General features: G+C 34.2%; 1 protein-coding gene across 1 annotated transcript in view; it reads right to left on the bottom strand.

Annotated features, from left to right (window-relative positions):
• COP1 (COP1 E3 ubiquitin ligase) overlaps positions 1 to 17,572 on the bottom strand; it is a 301,460-nt gene that overhangs the window by 210,384 nt on the left and 73,504 nt on the right. Inside the window, exon 6 of the mRNA XM_037825287.1 lies at positions 8,991 to 9,059. Coding sequence (XP_037681215.1) covers positions 8,991 to 9,059 — 69 coding nt within the window. The remainder of the gene's footprint in view (positions 1 to 8,990; positions 9,060 to 17,572) is intronic.

Below are 17,572 nucleotides of genomic sequence, written 5' to 3'. Positions count from 1 at the left end.
TGAGAAAAGGGGGAAGTTAACGCGTCCCATTCAACCATCTTTGAAGCGGTCTGGGAGCGCCCCTGCATGGCCCAGCGACACAGGGTCAGCACGCACTAGTGACGTGGCACAGCCTTCCCTCAGCAGAGGTCCTAGAAGAACACAGCTGGGAAGGGGGAACCATTCGGAAATCCCAGGGACCCAACACGAATACCAAGGACTTGTGGGTCAAGGCGGAGACAATCGGTGGAAAGACTGAAATGAAGGCTTAGGCTTCTGCAACAGCCTTAAATCTCCGGGAACACCCGGGAGGTTTGATTATTAAAGCTGCCCTTCCTCCCTAACCACCCAGACACATGCCCCACATACAGGGCGGACAGCACCAAGAACACACCCAAACTTGGTGCTCCAACTGGACCCCACAAGAATCAGACCCCCAAACTCCACAAAGACAAAGTGGGGGAGAACTGACTTGAGGGGAACAGGTGACTCACGGACACCATCTGCTGGTTAGTTAGAGAAAGTGTACGCCACCAAGCTGCAGTTCTGTCAAAACAGGGATCAAGTAAAGCAAATGCCAGGAGGTCAAAAACAACAAAAAATCTTAAAGCATATGATAAAACCAGACAATAGGGAGAACCCAAACCAAAACCCCCAAATCAAAAGATCAGAAGACACACAGTACTTGGCACAATTAATCAAAGAATTACAGACAGGCAACAAGAGCATGGCTCAGGATATCAAGGACATGAAAAAGAGCATGGCACAGGATATAAAGGACAGAAAGAAGACCCTAGAAGAGCATAAAGAAGAAATTGCAAGAGTAAATAAAAAAATAGATCTTATGGAAATAAAAGAAACTGTTGGCCAAATTAAAAAGACTCTGAACACTCATACTACAAGATTAGAGGAAGCTGAACAACAATTCAGCCTCTTCGAGGACCACAGAACAGAAAATGAAAGAACAAAAGAAAGAATGGGGAAAAAATTTGAAAAAATCGAAATGCATCTCAGGGATACGATAGATAAAATAAAACATTCAAATTTAAGACTCATTGGCGTCCCAGAAGGGGAAGAGAAGGGTAAAGGTCTAGAAAGAGTATTCAAAGAAATTGTTGGGGAAAACTTCCCAAACCTTCTACACAATATAAATACACAAAGCATAAATGCCCAGCGAACTCCAAATAGAACAAATCCAAATAAACCCACTCCGAGACATATTCCGATCAGACTGTCAAATACTGAAGAAAAGGAGCAAGTTCTGAAAGCAGCAAGAGAAAAGGAAGTCACCACATACAAAGGAAACAACATAAGACTAAGCAGTGACTACTCAGCGGCCACCATGGAGGCAAGAAGGCAGAGGCATGACATATTTAAAACTCTGATAGAGAAAAATTTCCAACCAAGAATACTTTCTCCAGCAAAACTCTCCTTCAAATTTGAGGGAGAGCTTAAATTTTTCACAAACAAATGCTGAGAGATTTTGCTAATAAAAGACCTGCCCTACTTCAGATACTAAAGGAAGCCCTACTGACAGACAAAAAAGCTGAGGGACTTCACCCCCATTAGATCAGTCCTGTAAGGAATGCTAAAGGGAGGTGAACAGGCTGAAAGGAAGGGACACTAAACAACTGACTGAAACTACATGAAGAAATAAAGGGTACCACTAAAGATCACATGGTAAATATATATACCAATACTACTGTGTTTTTAATTTGTAACTCCACTATTTACTTCCTACAGGATCTAAAATACACAAACTGTAATGAAAAATCAGTGGTTTTAGACTCAATGTAAAATATGTAATTTTTGACAAGAACTACATAAAAGTGGGGGAATGAGGGAGTATAGGAACATAGTTTATGTGTCATATTGAAGTTAAGTTGGTATCAGAGAAAAACAAGATTGTTACAGATTTAAGATGTTAAATTTAAGCCCCACGGTAAACACAAAGAAAGTATCAGAGAATATGACCATAGAGATGAAAAGTAGAGTAGGGATTCCGAGAAGTGGGGGAAGGGGCAATGGGGAGTTAAGAAATGAATGTAGGGTTTCTGTTTGGGTGAAGGGAAACTTCTAGAAATGGATGGTGGGAAGGTGATAGCATTGCAACATTCTAACTGTGATTAATCCCACTAATGGAATGCTAGGGAGGGGGTGGAATGGGAAGATTAAGGCTGTATATATGTTTCCACAATTGAAAAAAAAAGTCTAAATAGGTGACAATTAAATGCCAAGGATGATCCTGGATGGGATCTGAGGATGGAGGAGAGGAGGCTCAAAGGGACACAGTTGGAACATAAGGGGAAAAAAAAAAAAAAGAAATATAGAATGTAAGCTTTATATCAAGGTTGAATGTCTTGAACTTCTTAGCTGCATTTAATGGGATTGCATGGAAGAATGATCTTGTTCATGGGAAATGTCTATGTGAATTATATTGTTTTTTCAAGGATGTGCAGCTTGCTCTCATATGTTCAGAAGACAGAGCAATAGATGATGGATGATAGAGAGGGAGGGAGGGAAAGAAAGAAAGAAATGGTGGTATGACAGGATGTTGAAGGTGGTGGATCGGGGTATAGGGGGAGGGGGGTCGGGGTATGCTGAAGTTCTATGTATGGGGTTTGTACTGTTTTTGCAACTGTTCCTGTAAGTTTGAATTTATCTCAAAATAAAATTTTTAATTAAAAATAAATAAATAAATAAATTACCGAGTAGAAATCGAAAATGCAAGATCAGAGAATAAAGTAGATAGTATAGGAAAGCAAATAGTATAGGAAAAATGTATTCATGACCTCAAGTAAAGGTAATTTCTTATTCTGACAAAAAAGGCACTATTTTGTAACAGGGGAGATGGATACATTTGGATCAAAGTCAGAAACTTTTGTTTACAACTGAACCATTTAGGAAAAAACAACTCAAAATATGGGAAAAGTATTGGCTATATACATGTGTGTGCATATACACACACATACACACACACACTTACACATGACAAAAAATATATATCTAGAATACATAAACAATAAAACATTAAGAATAGAAAAAGGTACAAAAGTCTTACAGGTACATCACAATAATGAATATCCAAATGGCCACTGAACATATTCCAAGGTGTTCAACCTCATTAGTCATCAGAGAAATGAAACAATGAGACAGCAACACATACCCCAAGTTTGGCTAAACTCAAAGAAGTCTATTGATAATGACTACTGGCAAGAATACAATGTCATGGACTGTTAATAGGAATAATTAATATACCTGCTGATGAGAACAGTTTGGCTTTATCTATTAAATCTGAAGATATACAAAACCCTGTGACTCATCACTTCCACTTGAAGGCACACACCATATAGATATGCATACTAAAAGATACCTGGACACATATATAAGATTCATAGTAGCACTGTTTGTGAATAGCCCAAAACTGAAAACAACCCAAATGTCCATCAACAAAAATGGATATATTCACATAATGAAAAACTACAGAGCAAAAAAAAAAAAAAAAAAAAAAAATGAATACACTATAATCACATGCCAAATTATGGATGAACCTTAACACTGAGCCAAAGACAACAAAACAAAAGGACACATACGACAGAAGTATGCGTATGTATATAAAGCTCAAAAAACAGAGCCATCTATAGTCAGGTGGTATAACATTTAAGAAAAGCAAGGAAGTGATTATGATAAAATGAGAAGAGTGGTTACCTAATGGGCAAGGGAGGAGGCTGTAATCTAGAAGGGGTAGGCAGGGAGCTTCAGGAGTCCTAGCAATATTCTATTGTTGACTCGGGATGGTTATTACATGGATGGTCACTCTACTGTAATTCCTTAAACTGTGGTTTGTGGGAAAAGTATTGGCTGTATATATGTGTGTGCATACACACACACACTTACATACAACAAAAAATATATATCTAGAATAAACAAACCATTCAGAATAGAAAAATGTGGTTTGTATAAATGTGGTTTGTGCCCTTTTCTGCATGTTTCATTACATGAAAAAGAAAAAAAAATTCCATTCATTAAATTCCAAACAAAGCCAGAAGGAAACCAAGAGTCACCAAAACTAAGATATCATAATAAATAATACAGATACCAAAAATGTCCAGAAGAATATTTCAAAATTAAATCAAATGAAATATAAGGCAGTTGTTCGAACTCTGGTCTATCTTTGCACAGATTAGACTGGCTTTTACACAGTACCTAAACCCTTTTGTTAAATCTGCAAATAAAGAAGGACTAACACATTCAGTTGAATATTTATTAAATGCTTTAGTAGGCAGTCTCTAAGATGGCCTGCAATGATCCCCCCACACTTCCTAGTATACACACCCTTATGTAGTACCTTCCTGAGTATGGACGAGACCTCGCAATTTGCTTCTAATAAACAGCAAAAGTGTTGGGACATCACTTGGAAGATTAAGCTTTAAAAATTCTATGGTCTCTGTCTTCAACATCCTCTCTTGTCTTCTCACTTGCATGGTCTGTGAACAGTCAACTGCTGTTATGAGCTATCCTATGAAGAGGTCCAGGTGGTGAGAAACTCAAATCATTGGCCAACAGCCCATGAGTTAGCCTGAAAGGATATTTACCCCAGTCCAACCTTGGGATGACTTCTGCCCCAACCGACACCTTGATTGATGCTGGTAAGAAACCCTGTGCTAAGGCACCAAGCTAGCTGCTCCAAGATTTCTGACCCACAGAAACTGAAATAGTAAAATGGTGTTTTAAGCCTTTAAGTTTGAGAGAAATTTGTTACATAGCAATAGATAACTAATGTAAAACTATTATGTGCCAGGCACATTCCCCTCTCTTAGTATTCCAAAGGGTCAGGGAATTTTTATTTTAGGGAAAAATAAACCAAAAGTGAAATTTAAATGTAGGATTCTAATAGCCCTAAAGTACTAGCCAGATTTAACAGTAAAGTAATAAAAAACATGTAAAATCTGAAAAGCAAATTTAACTTCTTTGGTCTATTAATGCCTAAACCAAAAATCATCATGACCCGCGGTTAAACATTCATTACGAAATCACAAAATTAATTCTCAAAGTCTAAATGTTAATCTTAGGAAAACAAATTCAAAAGTAACAGTCTGCCTCCTGGTCTGTCTGTATTTTGCTTGAATAAGTTCTATACTAACTATACTAACATACTAACAACTATAATTCACTCTGAGGATTAAACATGCAAGCATATTTTACAATATATACAAGAAGAAAATATAACCCTTCACTTCATTCTGTCAGCACTAAAACATCAAGTACTGATCAACATTTTCTAGACTAAAACTTATTACAGACTACAAATCACTACTGTACCCTCGTCCAATGTATGACATTTAATCAAATGAATAAATTTTTTTAAGTGTGTTAACCTAGTTCAGTCTCTTGTATAATTAAAACTGAACTATTCAAAGTCACTTCAACATGGATACATTAAAAGAAGAAAACCCAAAACATATTAATAACAGTCAAATCAGTGCACACAAGAAGCATCAACATTCAGAACTACTTGGAACTAGTACGCTTCTTGGTTAAATTGCATAGTGTAAGAAAATATGATCCAAGGAGCAAAATCAATCTATACAAATTTGTTTGGATTTGTATTAAATCCAAACAAAAGTGAAAGTGAAAAATACTTCTGCACAATGCACCCAAAAATTTAATAACAAAAATACAGAAAACAATGATATTACGAGTATGTGAGCTGAGCCCTCGATCTCAGGGCTTAAGTGCCCTTATGAGGCTTGTTACTGCAAAGAAGAGGCTAGGCCTACTTATAATCGTGCATAAGAGTCACCCCCAGAGAAGCTCTTCTGTTGCTCAGATGTGGTCTCTCTCTCCACTCGGCAGGTAAACTCACTGCCCTCCCCCCTATGTGAGACATGACTCTCAGGGGTGTAAATCTCCCTGGTAACGTGGAATATGACTCCTCAGGATGAACCTGGTACAAGGCAGTGTGGGATTGAGAAAGCCTTCTTGACCAAAAGTGGGGAGAGAAATGAAATAAAGTTTCAGTGGCTGAAAGATTTCAAATGGAGTCTAGAGGTCATTCTGGAGGTTCTTCTTATGTGTTAGATAGATACCCCTTTTTAGTTTTTAGTATATTGAAATAGCTAGAAGGAAATACCTGAAACTGTTGAACTGCAAACCCAGTAATCTTGATTCTCAAAGACGACTGTATAACTATACAGCTTACACTATGTGACCATGTGATTGTGAAAACCTTGTGGCTCCCACTCCCTTTATCCAATATGGACAGATGAATAGAAAAATGAGGACAAAAAGTAAGTAAGTAATAGGGAGGGATGGGGGCATCAGATGTTTTTGGTGTTCTCTTTTACTTTAATTTCTATTCTTATTCTTTTTTTGTATGTGTGGTAATGAAAATGTTCAAAAATTAATTGTGATGAATGCACAACTACATAATGGTGCTGTGAACAACTGATTGCACACTTTGGATAACTGTATGGTATGTGAATATATCTCAACAAAATTGAATTTAAAAAAAAAGAGCTATGTGATCAATGACAGTATCATAGAAGAAAGTATCACTGGAGGTGAACATCCACCATATCCGAGAGACGGCATATTAAGATCACTAAGAATAATTTTCGAGAAACAATTCTCTGTTGACTGCTCGTGTTTCTGCACATCGCTAGATACCCTTAGTTCCATATTATCTTTTTGAGGATGTTTGCACAGCAAAATCCCTGGAAAGATAGATACTGATTTCCTTTAGGATAGAAGGCAAATTTGTCTTCTGACTAGTATAATAAAAATGTCTCTACCCAGGGCAAACAATGGACAAGTTTGCTAGCGGTCTTCTTTAAGAGATCGGGGTTTCCTAAACTTAGGGTTCTTCAGCTGTGACACAAACCCACAATATATGAAATATCTACCTGGGCCCACGAAGACCTGGGGATGAAGGGGAGCCAATATGAATAAGAAGCTGATGACGCCAGCTGTGCTGTGAGTAGTTAAGTCTTTTATCTCTAACTGGAGAGTCTCATGTCTTCCATCAGCATCTATGAAACTCAGGCAAGCTAACTTGTTAGCTGGCTGGTTGGTCAGTAAGGTAAAAATTTCAGCTCATTCACTATTTTCGACAATTATATGCACTTGAGACAATTTCAAATCTAACAATGTATTGCAGGTATCGAAGAACATCCAGAGAAGCTGTGATTAATACTCAAAATCTCAGTGGCTAATAAATACTTTTGGGACACAGATAATTTCATTTAACCCCCAGGAATCCTCATGCTTGGATTGCTCACTTTATTGATTCATTTATTCATTCATTATCAGTTCTTTCCTATGTATTGAATGTCACTTCCAGTGAGTTTAAAGGCTAAGGCAGGAAGAAACATGTAAACTACTGCAATACAATTTCACACATTCTGATTAAGAAGAAAAGGATGTGAAAACCCATATGACTATACACAACAGAACCCTAAAATAAAATATGGAATTTACTTTATAATATAGCTATGATAATACTGATTCATCAATTGTAACAAATGTGCCACACTCTAAAGCAAAAGGTTAATAAACTGTGTACTACCTGCATGATTTTTCTGAAAGCCTATGACTGCTCTAAAAAGAAAAAATCAAAAATTGTTTCAAAAAAGAGATAAAGTAGAAAAAAAGGCATGTATGAAATATCAAAAATTATCACTGCTCTAGAAATATTTCTACAGCAAAAATTGGTGAGAGTAAAAACGCTAAATTCATAATTATTTCCATTCATTATAAAATCTTCAGCCTTGCTACTCAAAGTGCAGCCCGAAAAGTATTGATATCACTTGAGGTTTGCTAGAAATGCAGGCTCCAGGTCCACTTAATCGGAACACGCAGTTTCACAATACCCTCAGATGATTCTTATTTACAATGATGTTTAAGAAGTAATGCATGACAAAGCAATTAGACAAATAAATAAATGGACATCACTCCTCCCACAACAAAAAAAAACACAAGTAAGTACTGAACTTACAATGAAGATAACACTCTTGTTAATAAACATTAAAATCACAAGCGTTAAGCCAGTAAAAATTAAGAATAAGAAAATTATAGTCATAAATCATGTAATATTTAGGTATCAACACGATCATAATAATCCAGAAAAGTGTAATCTGAACCAAGTCAGAGAAAAATTAAAACATAGGACACAATCATCAAAAGAAGGGGAAATACCACCCTAAGATCATGCAAAGTCCTACCAACACACACCTAGAATACTTAATGAAAATAAAAATATCTCTTATCTTTTAATTTGCAAAAAGAAAGACAATAGGCCAGAACCTAGCACACAGTAGACAGTTAAACATCCTTTTTAATGAGTAAAAAGTACTCTAATTGGACAATCAAAATACAACAATCAGATTTCAGACAGTTAGGAATTTAAAAATAGAACAGTTTTAAAGGTTAATTAATTTAGCATACTAACTACAGCACAGGATTTTGCCAATTTGATTTTCCCATATTTTGTAATTTGTGGAATAACTGAGGAATTTTATAAACTTATAAATACGAATATTCTGGCTATAATTTTTAAACTTTCTTTTAGCTATCCTGCATAACTAAGACCTTCCAAGATCTAAAAAGGTAGCTCTATTTTTATTAGTTTTTGCCCCACATTCATTTTTTTTTTACATAGGAAAAAATGTAACCCACTCTACTTAAGGCTTTGTTAACTAAATTTTCAAAAGTTTTCTTTTCATGGTGCAGGAAGGTTGTCAGCTGATAATTCTACTTTCTATTCTCTAAAGCTTTAAGGTTAAGACATTGTATTCAACCTTACTGAAAACTAATTAGTATATCTCTAAAAGGGTTTTAAAATATCAAGTATTAAAGGAGGAGAAATTAAAATAATGAAGCTTAAGAAAACCTCCTAAAAATTTAAATGCATTTAAAAGGTTTAAATAGTATCTTTAGCCTGAAATGCTTTCACAAAATGGGAATAATCAACAATAAGTGAAATATTATACAAAAGACACAAAATAATATACCTCTCTCTTATTTCTTCTTGCAACTTTGAGGAATTCCATAAGGATCTGTAGTTGGGCTGCATGTGATTCCTACAACAGAAAATTATAATTGTTCTTTTAAAAATATGAGTTGAAAGTTTTCTTTAAAACCTTAGGACCACTACAAGGCAACTTTTTGTATCAATTTATGTCAGTCTATTCCTTCTATTTAATGTTTTCCCATTTGTTAATGAGCCATTTTAAAAGAGAGTCATTTTCCCCCAAAATAAACTAACTTAGAAACAAGTGTTCTGAATTACATTCCTCATCTACCATGCTAGAAAAAAAAAAATCTATGGGAAAAAACAAGTCTGTTATCTGACTCCCAGCCTTCTCTGCTCCAACCAAACTAATAAAATATCAAAATAGAAATCATACTGGAACCAGTATAATTTCCAGATACTAAAATCAGTTTCCCCATATAAACTATATTTGCAGGGGTGGGCATTAAAAAACAAGGAAAAATCTGTTAAGTTTAAGAAGTGAAATTACTATGCCTGGTTATTTCCTACGCACAGAAATGTGAGGAATATATTTCTGTAGAAGATTTCAGTCAAAAACAAGAATTTAAAAATAATTTTTTTAATGTAATCAAGTTGATAGGGGGAGAGAGGAGGGCATCAAGTAACCCAAACTGTTGAGTGAAACTAAGATGAAACAGATATATGATAATTATAAGCCTTAACATTTTCTGGATATTAAGACACAAAGATACAAGTATTTATCTTTTACTGTTAAAATTCACAAGGGGAACCAAAAAGCTAGAAGTAAATTTGATAAATATATATAAAAAGGATAAGAAAAGCTAAAAAAGAATAAAAATAAGAGATACTTTATAGAAAATGTGTTTCTATTGTTTTCTCATATATTTGAAAGGGAAAATAAAAAAGCCTAATGTAGTATTATCAAAACAAACAAATATAAATAAGGAAGATTAATATAACTTTCATTTACCTGGCTATTCAACAGAATTATGTGGGATATTCATTAAAACAGGCACTGGTTCCAAATTTTAGAAAGTTTTATTTTGTTGGTCTAGAAAAGGGGTCAGGAATCCATGTTTAACAAATGTCCGCGATGATAAGAATAAACCAGTTAAAATCTGAAGACTAAGATTATATTTACTATTAAAAAGCATGGTCACCCCACACTCATGCAAAGTCCATCAGGGAGGGAGAGAATCTTTGAATTTTAAAGAACAAGGCAAAACTGAGCAATGAAATTTTAAATCAAGGTACATAAGGACAGGTAAGGACAAATACTAACTGGTAATTACAGTAGAATATTTCTCATAATCCAACTGAATTATATGTTTTACAATTGAATGAGTCTGTAAAACACAATCTCATGAAGTTTAAAAAGTAAATTATTTTTCTTGCATAACAAGTTGGCATTTATGGACCTTCTTAAACACATTCTTGAGATGTGAGTTAAATTATCACAAAGAACAATTTCACAAGGGCTCTTGTATCCCAGCAGTGATAACAATCCCAGGACCTCTGTATCTTTCTTGGGATTTCTTTCTACTGATTACATATAATTATCCACAGATTATTAGGCTAAAGAGAAAGACAACACTTTTAAACATAAAGAAATACACTGCAAAGACTACTAATAAGTAACATAATTCATTTGCAGAGGAAGCGTACTACCTTCAAAAGAATAAGTTTGACTATCTCCTATCAATCTATCAACTAAATCATGTCTACTAAACAAGAACGTAACGGATCTGTATAAAGCCCCCTAAGTCTTAAGGTCAAAGAGAAAAACAGAACCAACTAAGTACTACGAATTCAGCCCTTGGTGCCTTCTGAGTTAATCCTCTATGAAGGAATGATTTCAAGAAAGGAGATAAATGGCAAAACTATAAATTTATATGTAAATATGAAATAATACTGAAGAGACAGTAAAGGAGAAAAAGAAGAATACTTAAAGATGGGAAGAACATACCTAATTATATTAAAATAATGTCTAGCCATACAATGCTTTGTTAAAGCAGTCTCAAATTTAGACATGAAAGTAATCCCCTGAAGTCATTTGACCCACCATCTAAAATAGAAGTCCAAGAAATTCATTCTCTAAACACTTCTTAGAATTGTCAAAGCTACCAAAAAAGACATAATGATCATTTAGCTGAATTCTCTCATTTTAAGATGAGGAAAATAAGGCTAAGAAAAAGTCACACAGTGAAAAGGGACAGTTTTAGAATTTTAGTCTCTCCTTCCAGTGCTTTTTGCAAGATAGCAAGTTTTTGTCACGTTTGTCCAATTTGGTTTGCAGTCAATTGTCTCAAAAAAGAGCGTGTCTGCCATCTGAAATGGAATATGCTTCAAATTGTTATAAAGCAGTTTTTCTTTATTTTCCTATCCTTTTCTGCAATTACATTTTTTTAATTCTAAAACTCAAAACAATCATCCCTATTATGGAAATGCAAGCAGCTGCCTGATCAGAGCCTAATACAATTAAATGTATGAATTGCATAATTAATTCTTCTTGTTCCAACCCTTGGCTTTAGAATGAATGACTAAAAATTTGAAAGAATTGGTTATCATAAAGACGACACTTTCGGAGTACAAAACATTTAAGTTTAAAAAAAAATATTAGCAACCAATTCCCTTCAGACTGAAATATAAAAAGTTGTTTCCACTGTAACAACAAAAGGGATAAACTAAAAAATATATGCTATTTACTGACATTGAACTGATCTAACTCAAGCAATAGCTGAGCCCCAACTCAGGTATATTCCTGGTTGGACCAAAAGATAGTCTCAACCTTGCTGTCTGACAAAACCTTTCAGGAGAAAATATTAACTACCCCAGTTTCTACACCACTATTGAATATACAGTGTATGGTATTGTCTGCAAAGAAGCAGAAAAACCAAGAGAAAAACAGATAAAAGAAATTCACAGATGACCCAGATGCTAGAATGAGCAAATAAGGACTTTCAAATAGTACTGTAAATATGTAAAAGAACTGAAAGTGGGCAAAACAAGTGAAAAGACAGAGAATTCCACTAGAGAAAGTGAAAATGAGAGAACAAAATATGAATCCCAGAAATGAAAGATACAAATCTAAACTGAAAAAAATTCATGGAGGGGGTTAAGAAAAGACTGGACACAACAGAGGAAAGTGATTACAAAATGAAAGGCAGTTCAAAGTAAATTATTTAAACTGATGCACAGAAAGAAAAAAAAAATAAGAACACAGCATCATAACTATGAAACATTAACAACATAGACTGGAATCATAGAAGGAAAGGAGAAAGAGCACAGGGAAGAAGAAATAATGTTTCAGAAAGTTCAAAGACATACATACCCTCTTGTTTTGTGAGACTCACGTAGGATAAATAATAAGAAATGATACCTACGTATATCATAGTCAAACTGCTGAAAACATGTTTTAAGGTGAGCATATTACTTCAGGGTAATCTCCTCAAAAAGGCCTACTATGACTATTAACATCTTCCTTACATAGCCACATAATCACCTATATAGTCTTTACATCAATTTCATTTAGTTATTTTTATCAAAGATATTACTTTGATATTACTTTAGTTCTAGGTGACTTGAAGCGGACTCCTATTATTCTCTATCCCCTTTCTCACTCCTCCCCCAAAAATCCTTTCATCTACTCCCTGACTCTTCTGGCATTTGCACATACCATACATATATTGCTTCTTTATGACTTCATGTATTACCTATTGATTTACCACAATGGAAGATTAGGGTTCAGGTTGATCAGCCCATCTGTCTCTACCATACACACAAAGTCATGTACATACACACATTCTTCTCATTGCACATCTTTCTAATATACTTTTAACATAATTTTGCATACTCAACAGACAGTGGTTTTCCTTTATGATGATTATGACTCATGCAGCATGTTATGATTATTTCTTTGCTATATACTTTTTCTCTAGAGTTAAATAATTATTTTTCATTTGCTTAATTTTCTAAATACTACTCAATAATTCAACCACAAGCCTGTCCATGTTGCTAAAAACCCTCTCAATATGTTTTAAACCAATTCATCAATTTCATACTCTGGGACAAAGTTCTTAACCTTATGACATGCTCCAATCTGGACAGTTGGCTACTTTGTCGGCCTGTTACAGAATTGCTATCTTACCATCTGCCTTTATCATCATTCTGGAGATTTCCTTTTCTTCTTGGTTTTGTGTGTTACTGCCTATTTCCTGTATCCAGTGTTGTTTTTCTTAGTTTATTCTTTCATTTTCATGTAACACATGCTCCTTAAGAAAGGGTTTGTGAGAAATAAAATTTTCTAATCCTTTATGTGTGAAACGCTTTAGGCTATTTTCACACCTCAGGATACTTTTAATGGGTATATAAATTTAGGCTGAGAATTATTTTCCCTTGGAAATTTGAGGACTTTCCACTAGGCCATTAGTTTCCAGGGTGGCTGTTGAAAATTCCAATGGTATTTTTATTCCTAATCATTTAATATGATCTGTTTCTTTATCTCTTTGGAAACTTACAGGATTGTCATTAGTGTTTGTATTTTTAGATTAGTTGGTTTACAAAAAAAATAATGCAGAAAGTACAGCATTCCCATATACCTGCCCTCAAACACAGTTTTCCCTGTTATTAACTACTATTAACACTTTCTATTAATATGGTACTTTAGTTACGTTTGATGAAACATTACTGTCAAAATTATGCTATTATAGTCCATAGAGTACATTAGGGGTCACTGTTTGTGTTATACAGTCCTATGGTAACATATAAACAACCAAAAATTTCCCCTTTTAACTACTTTTAAATATACAATTCAGTGGTATTAATTATATTCACAATGTTCTGTTACTATCACCACCATGCATTACCACAATTTTCCCATCATCACAAAAAGAAACGGTACCTACTAAGCATAAACTCCCCATCCACAAACCCTACCCCAGCCCCTGGTAACCTGTATTCTAATTTCTGACTGAATTTGTATATTCTAATTATTTTATATGAATGAGATTATATAATATTTGTCCTTTTGCATCTGGCTTATTTTATTCAACAATGAATTCACTGATTTATCTATAATAGATAATTCAAGATTCATCTATGATGTCACACGTAACAGAACTTCATTGCTTTGTATGGCTGGATAATATCTCGATTATGTATATACCCACATTTTGTTTACCCATTTATCAGCTGATGGGCACTTGGGTTGCTTCCACTTTTTGGCAATAGTGAATAGTGCCACTAGGAAGATCAATGTGCAAATATCTGTTTGAGTCCCTACCTTCAATTCTTTTAGTATACACCTGGAAGTGGGGTTGCCAGAACATGGGGTAATTCTACATATAACCTTCGGAGGAACTGCCTGTCTCCCACAGCAGCTGCACCATTCTACACCAACAATGCATGAGTATACCTTTTTCTCCACTTCCTCTCCAACACTTGTGATTTTCAGATTTTTTAATAGTAGCCATTCTACTGGGTGTGAAATGGTATCTCACTGTGCTTTTGATTTACATTTCCCTAATGGCTAATGTTAAGCATCTTTTTGTGTATTTATTAGGTCATCTGAATATCTTCTTTGGAGAAATACCTATTCAAGTCTTTTATCCATTTTTTAAATGAGTTGTTTGCCTTTTTGTTGTTGAGCTATAGGATTTCTTTCTATATTCTGGATATTAAACCTTTATAGGATATGTGATTTCTAAATATTTTCTCCTCTTCTGCAGGCTGTTTTTTTAATTTCATAATAAATTCTTTTGATGTATAAAAGTTTTTAATTTTGATGAAGTCCCACTTATCTATTTTTTCTTTTGTTGCTCATCATTAGTGTTTTGAAATTTCATAATACTATATATCTTAGTTTGAGTTTATATCTCATTTGTACTGAGCACCTGACTGGACCTTTCAATGTAGAAACTCATGTTCTTCCATTCTCAAAATTTTTTGAGACTTATTTATTTGATGATTTGTTCTTTCTCTTTTATAAGATCTCTATTTCCTGAATTCCTGTTACTTGGATGTTAGGTCTTTAATTTTCTTAGGTTTTCTGTTCTCCCTATTACTGATTTTTTTCTCTACTTTCTGGGAGACTTTTCTCGACATTAATTTCCAATCCTTCTATTGAGTTTTTCATTTTCCCACTATTTTTACTTTACAAAAAACTTTGCCTTTACTGCCCCTCTTATTCTTATTTATGGAATCAAAATCTTCTTTCTGAGTGCATTAATACTATTTATTAACTAACATTTTCTTCTTCTTGCATGGCCTTTTCCCACAATATTTTTCTGTTTTCCTCCCTCAACTGTCTAACAATGACTGCCAGTTAACATTTAAGCATGGAACAGTTAAAGGACTTATTAGAAGCTCTGAGACCACGAGAGATCCTTAGTGACAACAGGCTTCTCTCTAGGCTAATGAGGTTGGGTGAATTCATTGGGAACCCCCAATATGACATCTTTGTTTTTCCCTTGTGAGATATATATATACACTTTCCCCTTAAGACAACTCTTCATCTCTTCTCTGGTGGGTATTAGCCTCAAGACCAAAGTTACAGGCACAAATCTGAGAAGGTTAACAGTTCTCACATTCAGTATGTAAACTTATGTCTCTCCTTTCAATAGGGAACCCTCTCACCCTTACCTGTACCTGCTGTGCAATAGTTCAAAGATTCTCAGAGTCTATTACCCACCCCAGGGGAAAAAGCATCTCTATTTTCCTAGTGGGGTAGAAAAGGGAGATTTATTGGTTAGAGTTGTACAGGAAGGGACCGGGGATTCCAACTGCTTCTTAAAAGGACCCTCAACCAATCATCCTGTTTTCAGCCTTCACTATATGAAACACATATTTGTTACCCAATATAAATAGGGTTGGTGCACAGATTTAACCCTACGGCTGGCTCAGTATTCAGCTTCCTCAGATCTGCTTATCTATTACTTTTCAAACATATGCTTCATTGCTTATAAAATACTGCTGCCATTGTCTTTTCACCCATTTTCTCTGCCTTTTAAAAAACTCCCTTCTATCATTTTACAGTTTTAAAAAGGAGAAAGGCAATTGCATATGTTCAATCAATAATAATTAAAAAGAAATCTTCATATCATTGATCACTATTTGAAAATATATATTTAATTAATTTAGTTTATCACTGCCAACACTACCCACCCCACCCCACACCCCAACACACACAAAGACACACCAGGATGTAAGTTTCATGAAAGTAGAACTCCTGTCTGTCTTGTCCACAGCCCTTAACACAATGCCTGGAACATAGTAGGTGCTACAAATGTATTAGCTGAAAGAATAAATGCATGAATCAATGAATATACAGGGACTCAAAGATACCTACATTTCCCCACCACAAAACATGAGTCACAGACCCCATTTTAAGAATCTCTGTTCTAAGGATTTTACCTGCTTGTTAAAGAAGACTATGGTTAAAACCACAGGAGAAATTCTTTCAAAAAGATACACCACAGCAGATACTCATTTTGGTCAACTCAACTTCACAAACTCCTTTCTCCTTCTAAAATTTTCCCATCCCATTCAGTGGGATCCAGATCCAAGCTATGTCAATTAGGGCTAATCAAAAGAATTATTTAAACTGAAGTTGGAAGGAAAACCCCTTTCCTTCTTTTATCAAAAACTAGAAATATAAATGAAGTGCAGGTGACCACATTATCCATCATGTGATAAAATCTGAATAGAGAAAATCAGAACTATCCAAAGGCACAAGTCAGGCACAAATAAAATCTGAATAGAGACAATCAGAACTATCCAAAGGAGTCAGGCACAAGTGGCATAAAATAAAATAATAAAATTAAAATAAAATAAAATAAAATAAAATAATAAAATTAAAATAAAATAAAATAAAATAAATAAAATAAATAAAATTAAAATAAACTAAAATAAATAAATAAATAAATAAAATAAAATAAAAATTAAATTAAATTAAAATTAAAATTAAATTAAAATAAAATAAATAAAATAAAATAAAATAAAATAAAGACTCAATGGTATTCAAGTCCCTGATCTCATTTACTTAAATTTCCCAGAGAAGCCAGGTTTCCCAAAGTTTGATTGTTTGGCTGTTCCTTTTATGTATGTGCACTGCTCTCTCTCCTTTATTCTCTAAATAAATACCTCCTTTTTTATGAAGGTAGGTCAGGCTGGGTATTTGCTTATGCTTAGGTGCATTTTTCTTATAATACAAAATATTCAATCCCTGACTACTATATGCAATTTCACATTTTACATTTTTAACATGAAATAAATACAATTTTAAATTTTATTTACATTTCATTACATGAAACAGGATATATCTTAGCTCCATTTCACATCTCTTTAGATGCTTTTGGTTAAATCTTTAGTATTACCGCTGCTACCAATGGATACCTGCTGAAAGAATTTTATGTAGGTAAAAATAATCTCTATTTTCTCTTCTAAATAACAATCATGAACGGGGGAAGATATGGCAAGGAAGATTTACATTAGAAGAAAAATGACCAATATAAATATTCCCTAGAAAAATGAAACTGTACTTTTTTATGGTCTTTCTTAACACTCAGCTGCTAATACAAAATG

This window comes from Choloepus didactylus, chromosome 2, assembly GCF_015220235.1.
Source record: "Choloepus didactylus isolate mChoDid1 chromosome 2, mChoDid1.pri, whole genome shotgun sequence".
Classification (NCBI taxonomy): domain Eukaryota; kingdom Metazoa; phylum Chordata; class Mammalia; order Pilosa; family Megalonychidae; genus Choloepus; species Choloepus didactylus.
Note: the sequence above shows the minus strand (reverse complement) of the source record. Positions and strands in the feature narration are given on the sequence as shown.